Consider the following 17097-nt stretch of genomic DNA (forward strand, 5'->3'; position numbering starts at 1 on the left):
TCGGAAAGGTTCAGTGTCACTAGCACAAGCTCCTGCAATGGCTGCTGGCCAGCAGAGCAGGGCTGGCAGCTGGGAAACAAGTGTTGCCACAAGCAGCAGCTCAACCAGGGCAGCAAATCCAGAGCAGGGAAGGAGCTGATCTGAAAGCCAAACCCCCTTTTAGCTCCTCCCAAGAGGGCTGGAACAGTTCCTCATCCCAGTGAGGTGCAGTGCTGGACCCCACAGCTCTGTGTGAGCACTGGACAAAAGTTTGCTCCCACTGGCTGGTGTGATGGTTTCTGCAGGAGCTCTGGGCTCCTGTTTGTGCTGGACACAAGGAGGAGACGAGGAGCCAAGTGCACTGACACACCTTTGCCTTGAGCATGACCCGGCCTGGACCAAACACACTGCAAGGGTTCCCCTTTGGCCCATGTCTCGAAACATCAGGTGCACTGTTTGATGACTCAGGTTGGTTTGGTGCCAAGGAATTTCCCTCAGAAATACTGGGTTTGTCTCCCTCTGTGCCTTCCCTTCAGCAGCATTGCGGATGTTCCTGTGTGAAGCTATCTATCCCATGCAGTTTGAGACAACTTAAAACAATAAGTTGTGTCTTCTAAACTGTTCCAACAATCCCCTTCCAGCAACAGGAAATGAAAACTAAAGAAAAAAGGCCAGTGACTTCTAGATATCAAACTGTCAGACCTCACTGTCCCCCCTCTGGAACAAAGGCCCAAAATGCCGGAGGACAATCCCCCCAGGACACGCGTCACAAGATGGCTCCGGGTTCTCCCTCAGGAAGAACAGGAGCTGTCACGGAGCAGTTCCAGCAGGAGATGAAAGTTCGGTGGCTCGTCTGGCATCTGGGACTTTCTCCCAATGGCAGAGCTCTGTGGAGTGGTCACGGCAGGGGAATCAGCTGGGCTGGAGTCCCTCGTGTCTGTTCTGCCCAGTGTGGCACAGCTCACACTCCTGGGCTGGGAGCGGGGCCGTTCCACTTCTGCCAGCACGATGTCCCTGGGCTTGGACAAGCAGTTTTCTGCTCAGAGAGCCCTGCAGACTGTTCCACATATCTTTCATAAAGCCCATAAAAACAACTACAAGCACTCTGCCTATAGCAGCTTTCAGAAAGAGCATCAGAAATCCAGGACAGCTTAAAGCGAGAGTCAGAAGGCTTTTGTCTTGTTCCTGCCTGCAGAATTCTTGATGATCTGATGCAATTTTATTCAGATGTAACATGGGATCTGAGTTTTTCTATTAAAATATTTCATGATGAGTGCAAGCCTTGAGAGCATGAGGTATAGGAGTGATGTGTGAAACCATGAGCATATCCTCCAAAGTGGCCAGTTTAGTTGTCCATTTTACTATTCTTGTATTTATTCTATACTAATAAGCAAAATCAAGCTTTGCTTGGATGTAAAACAGGCATGGCATACACTACAGTCCCTCACAGGGTCACCAGGGCTGGCAGTGACAAAGCATGCAATCTGCTTCATTGTGAACCACTACAGAGCTACATCACAATGTGGGTTTAAGTAGCATGGTATTATTAAGACCTCCTTTTTTGCATGAGATACAAAAAGGAGGTCCCACATGACCTTCATGCAAGCATGCAGTAAAGAACTGATCCTGCTATCCTAACAAAGCTTTGGCTTTGGCATTTACACTCTTCCCATTCATCTTTTGACGCAGACACTCCAGGTTTTCCCCCACCCCTGCAAGGCTGGCAGTCGCTGTTTCCCATTTACTGTTCTTCCCTAGAGCCAGTCCAGCAGCTGCTGAAACTAAAAACCCAGAGATCTGGATATTGTGAAGGAGAATGAAATGCTAATTAAGTGTTCACATTAGTAATACCCAGGTCTGCATTCCCAGTGCTCTGAAGCAGCAGCAGGAGGTCCTCGCATTGTTCCTGTTTGTGGATGTTCATGTTTCTGGTCTGCAACAGCAATGGCTTTGAGGAGGGACAAGAATGCCCCTATTCAAACAGTGGCTTTGCAAGGAGATGTGAAGTTTCACTGCCCTTTTTAGAATATTTTAGAAAGATCTAAGAGAATATTGTGGCATGGAGCAGGTCCCTAATTGTGTCTCCAGAGAAAGCCCCAAAGCACACGTTCACTCTGCTGCTGATGGCAACCCCATAAGCACATGGACTTGTTTTCCCTGCAACATGCCACCCTGCCTGGGCTTTACTAGGCCAGGACTAGACTCATAGCTAAGCAAACACATGCAGCCATGTGACATAGAGTTTTTCCATCAGAAAACCTAATTAACGCATTCACACGCAGTTTCTTCTGTAACATCAGAAGCTGGCAACCATGAGGACTTTGCTGTCAAGAGCTTGCACTATGCATTGGGCCCAAGAAGTGTTTTCCCTTAAGGCAAAGCAAATTGAAATGTGAACTTTAAAAGCTTCAAAAGACTATGAAAGGAAACTGCAAAAGAATTTCTAGATAGGGAGTATTGTCAATGATTATGCAGCCCACCAAGCAATTCTGGAGCAGAATCCTGAATTGCTTGTTCCAGCTATGCAGGAATTCATTACCCTGGCAGGCAGTGGTCCATGGGAACAAATGATCCCTCAGCTCTGGGCTGAATGGCACACAGGCTGCACTTTAGGTTTGAGGAAACCTTGTCACTCGTTATTGGCCTCCCAGTCCACTCATCCTTCTGCAAACAAGTTGCAAACAACAAAGTTGGACAGCTGGCCTGGGTAAATCTATACACAGATGACTTTTCCAAAGCAGTACATGGTTTCCCAGTGAAATACACGACCTCTTCTTACCTATGAAATTGTGATTGAAGACACCTGTGAACCAGCTCTGTGCGAGATTGCAAAGGAGCAAAGCTTTGGCATTTGGGCACACTTCTCTTTGTTTCTTTGCTCAGGCCTTTGGTGAGCACAGAACTCATCTAGGTAGAAAACTTTTGACCATACAGGATCTTTTGGATCCATTGTCCCCCAAACATGTCAATGTGTGGCCCTGTTGTCATGACAAGTTAAAAACAGCAGCACAAGTGACACAAAGAAAACATGGCAAAAGAGGAAGAAGAGAGGCCCAGTGAAGAAAGGATGTGGTGAGACACTGCACTCCCATAATCTCCAGGAGATCCTGGTGTCACATTCTTCTTTTGGTTTATTTAAATTTAATTGATTCATTTAAGTTTTTTTAAATCATCAAAATAAAATATATACAATTAAAATATGTCATCAAAATTTAAATATACAATCAAACACATTTATTCAAAACTATCAGAACATAGATACATCTGCAACTATGAAGCCTAAACCTATTCCAAAATCCTAACTCCTATTGTTGATGAATCCTATAGTTGATGAATCCTATTCTTGATGAATCCTATTGTTGATGAATACTTTTCTTGATGAATCCTATTCTTAATGAATCCTATTCTTGATAAAGAATAAAAAAAGCCTAAATCCTATTCTTGAAACATTCTTTGGACAGTTGGTAGCTTCTTCCTGATCTTGGACGAAAGAGCATTTCTGGACTGGAGGCAAGGACTTTCTTGGTAAGGGAATATCAGAAATGTCCAGAGAAAACTTCTTGGAAAGACTGTAGCCAGTCGTATCTGTGGAGACACAAAGTTTAACAGAGCCTGGAATGCAAACCTAAAGCATCTGAAGCTCCGTATTTAATGGGACAGATTCCTTGGAAATTTCTAAAGAGCTGCACAGGGAAACATGCTCCTGCTGGCTGCAACTTGAAGCAGACCAGAGGAAAACCCTGCCCCACTTCCACAGAGCTGCCACAGGAACAGCCTGGCCTCTGGGCTGCCCTGGGACAGCAGGGAGCCCAGAGCCCTGTGCTCTCCAGCCATGGCTCAGCTGCACATGCACCCTCCTGCTCCTCTCCCTGCCCCACAGCTGAGCAGCCCTACAGCTCCACGGGGCACTGCCAGCAGCACAGCTCATTGCAGGGCACATGCAGGGCACAATGTGTACAGCCATTATGTAATTCAAGCCAATGTTCCCTGCCAATGTGCACAGACTCTCTGGGCTGCCACAAGACCCTTCCTCCCAACAGAGAGCGGCCCAGCTCCCACTTCACCTCTGTGTGAGGCAGATCCATGCTTGGTCTTCACCTTGTCCTCAGTCTGCAGTTGCTTCAGGCTGATCCATGCTTAGTCTTCACCTTTTCCTCAGTCTGGGTTCACTTGAGGCTGATCCATACTTCATCTTTACCTTGTCATCAGTCTGCAGTTGCTTATGGCCCCCCATGTCATGACTAGGAAGGGCAATGCTGATAACAGAGCGGGGGCAGATGCACACCCTTCCTTAGTATTTTGTCATTCCTGGCACAGCTGAAAAGTCACGTCCGGTGGTGTCCAGCTCAGAAACTTGTCCGCTTTCTGGAGAACATCAAACCTTCACCAACCCAGAAGGCTGTTGAGGTTTTCCTGCACATGTGGAGGTGTGCTGTCAGCAAACTTAATGATCTGTCTGCCCAGTGTCTCGCAGAGGGCACAGGCCAGCTTGGTGACCACAGTGCGGACGTTGGCGCTTCGCACTGGCAGCGCCTTGTTCTCCAGGCAGGACCAGAGCACGGGCAGGGTGTAGCGCTCGACCGCTTCAGGGCTCCTGGCATGAGCCCATTCCACAAGCACTGCCGGGAGAGAGACACAGCTGCTTACCCACCAGCCTCCATGCAAACAGGGATCTACCTCTGCTCTTGCTTCTTGGAAGCCTCTCGGGCCAAGATCAGTGAAACAGCACACACAGCCCCACGACCCAGAAACGGGCAATGCAGCTGATCATCCTTGAAACACAACCACCAACCCCTCGGGACTAATATCTCCAACCAGAGCCTTGTACGTGTGGCAGACTTTGTACCTTTACTCAATTATTGCACAATTTCTTTCTGCATGAACAATGAATGAAACGTCAAATTGCCTTCTATTTCCATTAACAAGTTGTCTAAACCCACGTAGAAGATTTGGAAATGCACCCTAGAGAGGCAATTGAGAGATTTCTAATAAAAGCAATGATTCCATTTTTGTAACTTTGATGTCAAGGGCCAAAAGTCTAATCTGGCTCTCCCCTTTGCTCCGTGGCCCACAGCAAAGGGCAGTATTAGAACACACTTCAAAACTCCAGCCCACCAGAGATGGCTGCTACTTGACAGCTGGATGAGAACCACCAGAGACTAGCCTGGTGTCTTTGGCAGAATGCTTTTGTGGCTTCCAACAAAGAGCTGTTTCAAACCTCAGGGTGTCTTGGAGAATTACCCAGACCCATTGCCCTGGCATTTGCCCCGGCACTTGAGCATCTCCACATTTTAATGACATTTTCCCTCCCAATGTTAATAGCATTTCTTCTTACAACGTGCACTGAAATAGGGGCATAGAGACAGAAAAAAGCTACACAGGGGACTGAAATTTATCCAAAACACGAGGGTTTTCTCACATTGCCTCTGGAATCTGCTCTCTGCTCATTTTCTGAACTGAACTATATCAAACACAGACAAAAAGTGACTACCAACAGGCTCCTTGCATGGCAGATTTGGCTGAAAGATCAAAACCTGAAATGCTCAGGAGACCAGTCTTGTTTCCTGATCAGGCAAACTGTTATGTAATAGCCATTTACTATTCTGTGGTGGAAGAAACTTAATTTCCTCTATGCTGTTAATCCACCAGCAGTCATCAACACTGAAAGAGCTCCTGAAAGTACCCAAAACCAATTTGGCTAAGCAGGAAAAGGGTTATGGTACCCATTCAAAAATGGGACTTCATTTGAGTTTAAATGCAATTAAAGACACTGGCCACTATGGGACTTGAGAAGGGCCCCAGTGAGAGCTCAGCACCTCCTGATGTGGAGGAGCTACTCTACTGTCTGTTCACTAGCATTCCCTGTAAATACTCCCTCGGAGACCTCTTGGCTTAGAAGGGGAGGCCGTACCTGTGATACGCTCCGTGACATCCAGCAGAGCTTGGCCACTCAGATGACTCCATTAGTGGCAGAGCTCTTTCATCAGTGATACTTCATCTACAAGTGAAACACACGTTTCTGTTCACTCTTCTGAGGGCATAGGAGAGAGGACAGTGGCAAGGGAAAGGACAGGGGCAACCCCATTTTATACAATAAAGTCCATTTCTGCTGATTTTTGAATCCTTTCCTTCTTTCCTTCCAGCCTACTTGTCAGTGTTTAAAATGGCAAAAGAAAAGCTCTCCTTTCACATTTGTAAATCCAAAGTTGTCTGCTCTATCAGGAGCTATGTTAAAACATTTCACATCAGGGTCCTTGAGAGTTCAGTCACATGGAAGCAATGAAAAGGTTCTGCATCGCAGAGCCAAAAGGAAGAAGCCCATACTTGGGACACAGAAAGGCACTGAGTCAGGCAGTCCATGACTTCGCAGAGCAGCTGAGGTGGAGAAAGTGGAAACTCCCCTTGAAGACCTGCCTCTTCAACACTCCATTGTTCAGCCATATTCCCCCAGTGTGGCATTTTCAGACCTGACATCAATCTGTGTGGTAGAAAAATTTACAGCTGCCCTTGCCTCTATAGGTATTTGCCATTTCCTTCTTGTCCCATGCAAAACAACGTGTGGAACAAGGCATCATTGACAGATGGATTTTGACCCGTGTGTTATAAAGAAATGAACTTGATGAATCCTATGGTCCCCTTTGAAAAAAGAAGACAAAGAAGAAAGGTGGAAAACAGGCAGCTACTGCCTATAATGTAGAGCCTTCCAGGTGGCTGCTGTGCAGAAGCTCTGATGGGCCGGTGTCCCTTCATGCCTACAGCAAAGCTGTTCATTTGGCAAGTCAGACGGGGCCCAAGCAAACTCCAAAACCCCTTTGCCTCTGAATTGCAGCAAAGCTGTAGTCCAGGACTTGCTCTTCAGACCAGCAGCACAGAGCCAAGGGCTCCTGGGACTGTTGGGAAATGCTGCTGCACATTCCAGCCAGTTGGGGATGGTGCATAAGGACTGCACCTGCACAGCTTCTGGTGGGTGTCAGCTGGAGCATTCCACAGACAGCAACAGCTACCAAGGCACTCAGCGTTCTCTTGTGTCGGAGAGACAGAGACACAGGTGAGGAGAGTCCATGCCAGGGCTCAGCCTTACCTAAATGCACAACAGATTGGTCCAGAGCCGTCATAGCTGCAGCATGAACCCCAGGATCCTTTGAGTTTAGGTTCTTTGTTATGCCTTCAACCAAACGGATCATCAATGGGTTCATGGCATCCTGCAGGAGTCCTATGATTTCTGCCAGCGCCTCCAGCGCCTTCTGCTTCACTTTCTTATGTGTGTCACAGATTCTCAGGCCAAAATAATCAAAAATCTGTGAAGAGAACAAACAACATGAAAGCTTGATTAAAATGACTTTTTTTGAAGAGGCGATGTAGAAATGAGCACTCAGAAATCTAAAAGATGAAAGTGATCCTTTCTCTCAGGTCAGCCCTTGCTTGCACAATTTCACTGTTTTCCTGTGGGCCACTCACTGGAATGGTTGCACAACCTCATGCTGCTTGAAGGATTTTCATCTGTTTTTAAGAGGTTTGGGTGGGGACAGAAAAATTCCTATGGTGTTTCTCTCATCCTATAAATCATTGAATCAATTCCATTTATTAATTCAAAAGACTACCTTTGCTTTGCAAGTATGGAAGCAGATGTTTACAATGCCCAGTTTTTTATACAGTTGCCTCAAGTACTGAGGGCAGCTATGATTTTGCCTAAACTATGGCTGGAGGAGATCTAAGTTTTATTTTGTCTGTCTCAGAACCTGTGTCTGGAGAAGGGCAGGGCTCAGATCAACTCTTCCAGGATCCAGACCATTGCTCTGACTAACAGGTGGACTTGTGAAATATAATGTGCTCTACAGCTCTCATTCCAGCAGGTTCAGTCCCTTGACAGCCACATTATCAGGCACACTTTTCTGGAAAAAGGGGAAAAGCAGCTACAGGGAGGAGAAGGGATGGATCTGTCCTTATTTGTTTTCTTCCTTTCCAAAGAGAAAAAAAGGCCCCCCAAGAAGGGTGAGCACCATCTTTACCAAGAGGAATAGGGACGAGGATGGAAATGAGTTTTACCTGTGCAAGACAAGATGGAGTTCACAGAAGTATCATTTTAAAAACATTTTGTTTAAACCAACCCAGCCTGATACTTCTCTTCCCCATGCAAACCCATTTTTTCTCTAGAAAATAATTGCCATGTCTTCAATGGCTCAATTCCCTCCACTTAACCCAACTGGGAGTAGGAGACAGCAGAGGTTACACCAGCAGAAAATTCTGCCATCATCTGATGAACAGCAGCAATAGGCACCTGCCAGACAAATACAGCTGGACTGAAATAACTTGTCCTGAAGCCTGGAGCTCAATTAATTTGTCTGGATAAGAAGGGCCAGTCTGTCCCAAACAGCCAGGATATAGTGCCAAGACACACTGAATTGAATGTACTTCTGCAGGCTTGGGAAAGGAGCTAAATGAAAGGAGCAATGAAGATATTCTACATACTTTGACAATGTTAGTGGAGATCAGCTGGGGTCTGGTTTTGGACAGATCTAGGAGGAGTGCCACTCCTTCCATCCGTGTCTGGAACGCCTTGGCTTCCAGGAGATGGTAAAGCTTCTGGAGCAGCTCCCTTTCTTCCACAGATGCAGGTAATGTGACCTGGGCTCTTGCACGGTGTAGGCGGCGTCCACCAGTGGCAGACTTTGCCCTGGAAAACAAAGTCAAATTAGGATCTGTTTCTGATAATCCCTTCAGTTAATTGTGAGCCAAACATCTTGGGGAGCTTTCCTAATGATGTGATTTCAAGCTAGAAAATCATGAGGCTCTGAAGTGAAGAACAACGTGGACCTCATGACAATCATTATGGGAAACAATCTGCAAGTCACATTCTTCCAGTGCTCACGCAGGAAAACCAAGGATGAGATGCATCTGATCTATCTTCAGATGGCTTCTAAGACACACAGGCCACGTTGCTTTATGGGGAAAGAGAGACACTGCTTCCAAGTTTAAATGCCTCCTCATACGGGACGTGTGTGTCTTATAATAAGGAAACTCATCACTCTGGAGAAGTGTCTCTACAACCAGGCATGACAATCTGCAAAAGTAGCTCAGATGCATCTGAACAGATGAACAGGGGCATAGCTAAATGATCCAGAAAATCAGTAACAGAGAGAAAAACAGAAATCAGACATCCCAGAACTACGCTCACATTTCATTTGCTTCCCTAGAAACTAGATGCACAGCGTAACAAACCCACTGGGAATAATCCTCTTGGATCAACCTGCCTCTTCCATGAGAATGGGAAGATGCTAGCTATGCTACTGAGGCATGTGGTCACTTTCTTGCCACTGCTGAGCATGACAGAGCTAAATAAATCCCCTCTGTTGTCAGAGGAAAACAGTACAAGTAGCTCTGCCACTGGCATGACGAGACAGCAAGGACCAAATTCCTGTCTTAAATGCTGATTGCAGCACAGGGGGAAATAAACCAAACACGCTGTCCATCAAGCAAACTGTAGGAAGGACAGGAATCACAAGACAAAAAGTCCACCTTGAGATACCTGTTGACCAAAATGGCTTAGGAATTGTCTTGCTCCTTACTACTCAAACTTGGTACTGCTGTTTGAGGGTAAGAAAACCAACAATCAGCTAGACCAAACCTCATGGAAGGGAACTGCTTGTTTGAGGAATGGCATCCTGCCTCTAGACTGGGACTTCTCATTAAAACACCCATCTAAAAAGGACTCCACTTGGATGAAAAAAACCCTGGTTGAATTTACTTGTCTCAAGTCAGGCAGCAGAGACTTGGCCCTCTCCTAGCCTCCACAGCCCTGCCCTTGCCACTGCACTGGATCATCTGAACTGCAAGCAATGGGTGACTTTTTGTCGCCCAGTATTTGTGGAAAGCCCTCCAGAGAAGCTGTGTTCAACACAATGCAGAAATAGATATTTTTTATCCTAGAGCATTTGTAGGGAAAGGAAACAATCTTTGGCACTGGTCATCTCCACCAGAAAGATGTGCCTGAGGAAGAGGCATGTGAAGCATGTCATGGGCTTTGTCACATCTGGCAAAAGTGCTCAGTACTGTTTGCTAGAAGGCGATGTGGCCTGGGGCTCCTTGGAGCCTTCATTCCTCTTCTTCACCGGCTCCTGCACAGGTGGGCGTTCAGCCTTCTGGTTTTCCATCCCCTACAGAGACACAGAGAAACCCCATCAATCTTTAGAATAGAACTAGGAAATTCCCTCTTTAAAACACCAGTTAGAACCAGGATCACTGCTACCAAGGCCTAGGGAAACATTTCCTAACTTACAGAAATAAACAGACCAGAGATTCAGTGATGCCAACTCTTTGTTTTTGGTACCCCAAGGCAGGTTGTGGGTGCTACCATACTGAGCTGCTGTCTAAAATCCCAAATTTATGAGTTTTGACCATAAATGGGAATTATGCAAACTGGTAGGCAATGAGTGGTCTTAAAGGAAGCAGCAGAAAAAATTGGACTCTTTGGGGGTTGGCCCATTGTGTTGGAAGTTGATTTGGTTCAACACTTACTCTCCCTGCCCCTGCACAAAGAAAAAATCCCTTCTGTAATGTAGATATAAAGAATAAAATCCCTCCCAATCAAAGAAATTATTTTCCACTGGATGCTGCTGAATTTACCAAGCTTCTTCCAGCTCCACAGGGCTTGACAGCAGGGCAGTATTCCTAAAAGACAGACAATAATTGTAGTAATTAGGATTGACTTGGACATCTTTTGTATATTTGGAAATTTTCTTGGTACTACTAAGAGACTTAGAGTCTCTTTTGCAAAGACTCTGTTATGTTCAGAAGCACTATTGTCACTTAATTGCTTTACTGAGGGCAGGGTAGGGAGAGTGCTGTGGGGGCTTACACGTGAATGTAAACCCATTTTCTCCTCTCACCCTTTCCTCTTTGTGACCCATATTCAAAGTATTCAAAACCCTACTTTTCCCCTAAGAATACAGTTCCTGTGTGGTCTGCAGAAGAACAGGCTGAGGATTAACAGCTCATTTTCAGGAATAAAATGATTCAGCAAAAGAGGAATGAGATACAGACACATTGGGTATATTTGATCTCCTATTAGCAGTGGCAATACTTGCACAAAGGAGACATTTGTCCTGCCAAGCACTTACTTTCTTCTTAATTCTCTTCAGGATATCTTCCAGGTCATGCGTGGAAAGAGATTGTTCCAAAAGCTTTTTAAATTTTTGATTACTAAGCAACATCTTCACCATCTCCTGTCCATAATGCCTAAGGAAGGAAGGAAGGAAACAAAAGAAAAGTGAACAAAGGAAGAGTGTTAACAGAAGATGCTGATACCTTAAACTCATCGGGTGCAATGTTTGCATGAGAAGGCATTACCTAGACTCAGCAAAGAGGGAGATTTACCTCACTTGACACTGCACAGTGCTGTCAGCTGAACACAAGAGGCAAGAGGAGAATGTGGGCCAACAGAAAAATACCATTTCTCTCTGAAACTGAGGGTGTGCTTCTGTGGGATCAAAGGATCCCAGGCAACAAGGGAAACACATCTGCTTTGTTGTCAGAGCCTATTAGCAGTGTTCTGCTGCCCTTGCACATACATTTTCCTTCCTTTAACTGGCAGGGAAGCCAGGACAAAACACCTCATCCTTGCTTTTGATTATTCTATACTATCTGTATACACATGGGCAGCTAGTTGCTCTGGTGTTCTTGGCAGCTATTAATGGGAATTTCATCATCAAAGGAAGGGGATTTTGGTGGCTTGGGGTGATTTTGCCACTAGGAAACCACAATTTTCTTCAAGAAGAAATTTGGAGGTCACTGAGCCACAGATAATAGCACTCTAGAAATCTGCAGAAGAGGTTTAGAAAGACTGAATACATTGGCTAAAGACCTCTAAAATATTTCTAGGGAAGTCTTAAGTTAATGAGAAACAGATGTTTGGGATCCTTCAGTGATGAACATTAGCCTACACTTGGCTTTCTCTTGTGCACCTAAGGCTAAACAAAACTGTTGGACTGGCTAATCAGAGCTCTTGTAATCTCAGTAAAGAATCTCGCAAGTCACAGGGAGCTGGCAATGCTCCTTGCTGCCAACCTCAGGTTACCCAGTACAGTCATTTCCCCAGACAACCCAGAGCAGTGGTCACAGCACCAAGCCTGACAGAGCTCAAGAAGCATTTGGACAATGCTCTCAGGCACATGGAGTGACTCTTGGGCTGTCCTGCACATGGCCGGGAGCTGGACTGCATGACCCACATGGGTCCCCTCCAACTCTCCATATTTATGATTCTATGCCCCTTAGCCACACTGTGAGGTCACTTATTATTGCCTTGAGTCTCCACTCTTTCTGGTTTTAGTTTAAAGCCAAACACAAAACGGTTTTCCTGTTCTAGGAGGTGAAAGAAGATCATTACCTCGTGTCCTTGTGACTGTCCTGAGCAAGTGTCCCTGCCACCTGTGCCAGCCTCTCAGCCATGGGTGTGCCTGCAAGCTTTGTGACTCCCATTTTCTCCATCATGGACAGGAGGAGTTCGGCCGTACACTTCCGTGCCGGGACGTAGCGGCTCCTGGGAAGGAGAGAGCAAACCCTGGGACACAGGGAGAAGGAGCAGCAGCAGCACAGGCCTTGGCCACAGCCTGCTCCCTGTCCTTGCTGGGGGAAGGAGCCTGGCTTCTCCCTGCAGCTGCAGACACCTGTAGAAGGTTCTGTCCTCAGATAAACACAAAGTTAGCATTGTACAGATGGGCTGTCTGCATGGAAAAGGGAAGCATTCAGTCTCCCTGCACTATTGGATGCTCAATTTCTTTCCCGAAGTTTACTCGGAGAAAGATTAAAGTAATAGGTTACATATGAATTATTTAGAAATTAAGGACAATTCGTGCTGACCCATCAGAGGGCACCCACTACCCAGAGCTGCAGCAGGATGAGGCTCTTTCCACCCATTCATCCCCAAATCTGCAGACCCCTGGGAAAACACAAATGCAGAGAAAACACGCCGTGGGCCGTGAAGTTGAGGAACACCCAGCAATGCAGCCTGTTTCTTTTGTAAAGCTTGGCAAGGGATACGTCTGAGTGCTTTACCATATTCCAAAGCTGAGGAAAGGGTGGCAGTCAGTTTATCCAGCTTGTCCTATTCTAGAGGCTGTCTCTTGGGAACTATCAGGCCCAGCACCAACACTTCAGGCAGCATTTGCTTCAGCTGTCCCATGGCACTCAGCTGGTGAGGGTGCCTGGAAAGTGCTCCATCATCTCAGGGCTAACATGAAACATCAGTTTGAATAGAAAACAGAGCTCTAAGGCCAGGACAGTCACACAAGACTCCTTTTGGCCGGAGCTGCACCTGCTGTGCAGGCTGTGCCACACCCAGCACATTCTCCCTGATGTGCTCCATGCCCCAGCAAGTACCCTCTTTATTTCTCAGAAAGGAGAAATGAGGTTGATCAGAGAATCAAGTCACTGAGTCCACAGAAGATGCAGGATACAGGGCCCTTCCCTTCCACCATTCCTGTTCTCTCTGTCATCCCTTCCCTCACCCACACACTAGAAGGTCAAGAATATCACAGAAAGAAGAAGAACCTACTTGACTCCATTGTCCATGAGAGCAGTCATTGCTCGTGTAGGAGTCACGTTCTCTACCATCATGCCCAGGCTCTGACAGGCTGCCTTCTGAATAAACTCTGGGGAATTCCGCAACATGTGGAGAAGGACTGCAGCAATGTGATCCACCTCGGAGTTCATGTCCTTCCCCAAGATCGCAAAGAGCTCTCCCAGAGTGACAATTGCAGAGCAGGACACGTTGGACCGGAGGTTGGTCACCTGGGGAAGTCATGAGGGGAAACATAAGCATCACCTTGCAAAGAAAACCAGTTTCCTTAGACAAGACTCCCAGGAAATCACAACACGTCCCACTGTGTATAAAAGCACAGTAGGAGCAGAAGAGCCCAAGCATGAAAGGCACTTACTCTGGCACCAGTTTCTGCCCACACACCTTCTTACTGCAGGCATGAAAAATAGGCTTCACTAAAGTGTTCCACTTAACCCTTCTATAATGTCTACTGCTTTGATTTTAGGCCCTTTTATTTGAAAAACATAGAAGCAAAATAAAGAAAGGGCTGCTTTCAAACCATAAAGGCACAAGGCATAAAGATAAAACAGTCAGATGCTCCTGTTCAAAAAAGCAACACCTGTAGTTGAAGCACCCAGGCAGAAAACAGAAAACACAGGCTCAGGTCTACAGACTCATTTGCAGTGTTCAATTACAGCTTGGGCAGAGATTGGGAATCTGGCATATCATGTTATTAGTGTCTCTTTTCTGCCTTGCATTATAATGGTACCTCACTCACAGACAAGTGTCAGATATTCGACCTACCAGCAAATACAGCTACATGTACACACAGATCCTACAGATAGCTGACAGACACTAGAAATAGAAGGTCTAAAACCAGAATGAAGGCAGTCCCTGAGCACACATGGAGATGAACAAGCACATATTCTACTCTACAAGCCGTGTATCAAGTATGGGGGACAATTCAGAGCAATGTTCTCACCTCTCTGGTAACTGCCAAGCAAATCTCACGAAGCCGACACAGCAGGACTTCTGAATGGGACTCAGCCAGCAGTGTGATGTTCAAGAGTCCCTTCTTCTTCCGTTCCCTGAAAGGCAAGTACAAAAAAGATTGATTTTTCTCTCTACCCAAGCACTTGGCAGCACCCTTTGAAATCACCAGGCTGGCAGCTCAGTCAAAGCATGGCAGGTGCTTTTCAAGGAGTACTTAATGAAATCGTGGAACACATTGCCACAGGATGCTGTGGCTGTCAAAAGCATACACAAATCCAAGAGGCAAAGAGAGGGCTTTCAGAGTCTTCATTTGTGACTTTTCTGAAAATCTCTGCTATTAAGTCCCTCTGTCATCACTGCTTCCTAGAAGCTGTGAGGCCAGGCCATGCTGCTGGTTCTTGTCACCTCCCTGTACCTGTCCCTGAGACACAGTCCCATTGGGCTGTTACTGGGACATTTTCCTTCTTTGGCAGCCCCAGCAGGCAGTTCAGCACTGAGAGTCTGCACTGGCACTCTAGAGCTGAGTTTCCACTCTACAGTCGAGGCCTGTGTGTCACCCACTCCACCTCACACATTCCCCAAAAAAGCAGCAGGATGTCCCAGAAGATTAAGATTCCACCCCTGGGCAAGAACTGTTAAAACTCTGGCTTTTCCCAGAACACTCCGACCTAAAACAATGCCCACAACAGCAAAGTGTTATTGAAAAGGTGCAAACAACTCCATCTCTCAGCACTTGCTTTGTGCAGGCCCTCAGCTACAGGAAGGTGTGTGAGGCATCAGGGCTGCAGCCAGGGCTGGCAACTGATCCCATGGGCACCCCTGAGTGTCATCAGGACCCCCACACCTGCAGAAGCTCTCTGCACCTCCCAGGGCATCAAAGAGAAATGGGGAAGAGAAAGTGATGGAGAAGGAAGACTCGCTCACCAGATGATGATCGACAAGTCTCGTCTTTATTCCCGAATCACCGATTATTATACACCCTTTAATTAGCTCATGCATAGTGCAAAATCCCAGCTCACCATTGGCTAACTAGCTATCAGCTAACTACGTGCTGTTTTTAGTATAACTATTCCACTTTCCCAGGCTATTTGCTCCACCACCTGTGTATGTGCATTACTTCATCCGTGGGCCAAGGACACAGTTTAATTGGGATAGCAACTCCCTTCATTCTGTATCTTGGTCAAATTAATCTCACTGTGAGCTTTAGCTCGGAGCTAGCTTGTTACAAAGCTCTCAACAAGAAAGCAGAAGAGAAAGGGCAAAGCAAAGAAGACTGCACAAGGAGATGCAACGTGGCTAATTTTTCATGCTTATCCCTGTGAGAATGAAGCATCGACCAGTGAGTGGATGCTAACCCAGACATCAAAAAGACAACCAATATCACCTAACATTTGGAAGGGTATCACCTCTGGGCCTCCTTCTGTCTGTGTAGAGTTTTGGGACGCATTGTGAGTATTGACAAAACATCTCAAGCCCGTATGATTCCTTGAGAAGGAAAAGTTGAATTGCAAAAGTGCAAGATTCCCAGAGGATTTTATTTCTCTTTCCTTCTCTTCTGCCATGAGCCCTTCAGGAGTAATGGTAGGCAGAAGGACTTGAAGGCACAACTCAGTCCATTTCTCAAAAAGAGGAGCTGCCTGGAGCAGCTTCTGGGACTCACATGCAGGAGTCCCTGCCATTGCTGTCAGCAGTGGGAGCAGAGAGGAATCTTACTCAGTCCCACTGGGCCAGTGGCCCAAGGCACCCAAATCTCTACACTCAAAACTGCTGCCATCCTGCTTCTGCCTTCAGCCAGCAAAGCATCTCGTCCTACAGCTTTCTCTCTTCCCTCAGCATTTCCTTTGCAGCTCCATGGAGCAGCAGCCAAAGCCAGGAAACAGCATGGACCTGCTGCAGTTGGAGCAGTGCTGCAGAGCAAGGCCAAGAAAAGGCTGCTCTCCACTCTTTATCCTCTCACAGCTCCACAGTGGTTTCAGCAGTGCCCTTTGGCCCTCTGGGCTCTCGGGGCTCAGAGGCACCAGCGAGACACGCTTCTGACCGACCTTAACGCCAAGAGGGACACAGAGTGATGGGGCCTTTCTTACCAGTCGTCGCTGCCCAGCAAGGACAGTGCCTCCTGCAAGGCCTGCTGTGGATCTGAAGAGGCTCTGTCCTTCTGCCTGTGCCCACGGAGCGGCTCCTCTCGGCGCTGGGCACCAGTGGCCGTCTGCGAGGTCACTGCAAGGACAGGGTCGGCCATGGGCGCTGCGGCCTGGGCAAGGCACCCGCCATGGAGCGGCCTGCAGCCCCATCTCCCAGCCAGGGTTCCCTGTGGCACACACTGCCACTGGGGCTGAGACTTCCCTGCTCTCTGGATCCTGGGGCTCCCTGCTTTCTCTCAGCCTCCCCAGCAGGGCACAGCTCCAGGCTAAACCTGACAATTGCCCCCGCAGCCCCAGCTCCAAGTGCCACAGGTGCCACGGCCAGCGGCAGGTTCCTGAGGCCGCAGAGCTCCCACTCCCTGCCAGGCAGTGCCAACAGCAGGACTGGCCAGCCCAGGAGGGAACCCCTCAGTGCCCCTCTTGTCTCAGCACCCTGATTTCCCACAGCCC

At 47.2% G+C, this 17097-nt stretch overlaps 1 protein-coding gene and 1 long non-coding RNA gene across 2 annotated transcripts; both read right to left on the reverse strand.

Annotated features, from left to right (window-relative positions):
• Nucleotides 1-3065: 3065 nt before the first annotated feature.
• Nucleotides 3066-4428, reverse strand: LOC135287919 (uncharacterized). The gene is made up of 2 exons (XR_010351357.1): nucleotides 4044-4428; nucleotides 3066-3564 (listed from the first exon to the last, which is right to left on the reverse strand). It is a non-coding gene; the product is annotated as an uncharacterized LOC135287919 (long non-coding RNA).
• A 1530-nt stretch (nucleotides 4429-5958) lies between these two features.
• On the reverse strand, nucleotides 5959-16745 carry LOC135287767 (TOG array regulator of axonemal microtubules protein 2-like). Its single transcript, XM_064400984.1, has 9 exons — nucleotides 16591-16745; nucleotides 14496-14601; nucleotides 13529-13764; nucleotides 12362-12514; nucleotides 11097-11214; nucleotides 10603-10647; nucleotides 10030-10133; nucleotides 8449-8653; nucleotides 5959-7277 (listed from the first exon to the last, which is right to left on the reverse strand). Exons 1-9 carry the CDS (start codon nucleotides 16743-16745, stop codon nucleotides 6759-6761), a joined length of 1641 nt encoding a protein of 546 aa, XP_064257054.1. The 3' UTR covers nucleotides 5959-6758.
• Between the last annotated feature and the right edge of the window lie 352 nt (nucleotides 16746-17097).

Source organism: Passer domesticus, chromosome 31, assembly GCF_036417665.1.
Source record: "Passer domesticus isolate bPasDom1 chromosome 31, bPasDom1.hap1, whole genome shotgun sequence".
Classification (NCBI taxonomy): domain Eukaryota; kingdom Metazoa; phylum Chordata; class Aves; order Passeriformes; family Passeridae; genus Passer; species Passer domesticus.

What these genes read in the sequence shown, in the direction of transcription:
- LOC135287767 (XM_064400984.1), bottom strand. Translation starts at nt 16,745, where the DNA reads ATGGCCGACCCTGTCCTTGCAGTGACCTCGCAGACGGCCACTGGTGCC. An exon ending in TTGCTGGGCAGCGACGACTG is followed by an intron (nt 14,602 to 16,590) that starts GTAAGAAAGGCC and finishes CTTGCCTTTCAG; the next exon opens with GGAACGGAAGAAGAAGGGAC. An exon ending in CTCATGGACAATGGAGTCAA is followed by an intron (nt 12,515 to 13,528) that starts GTAGGTTCTTCT and finishes TCTCCTTCCCAG; the next exon opens with GAGCCGCTACGTCCCGGCAC.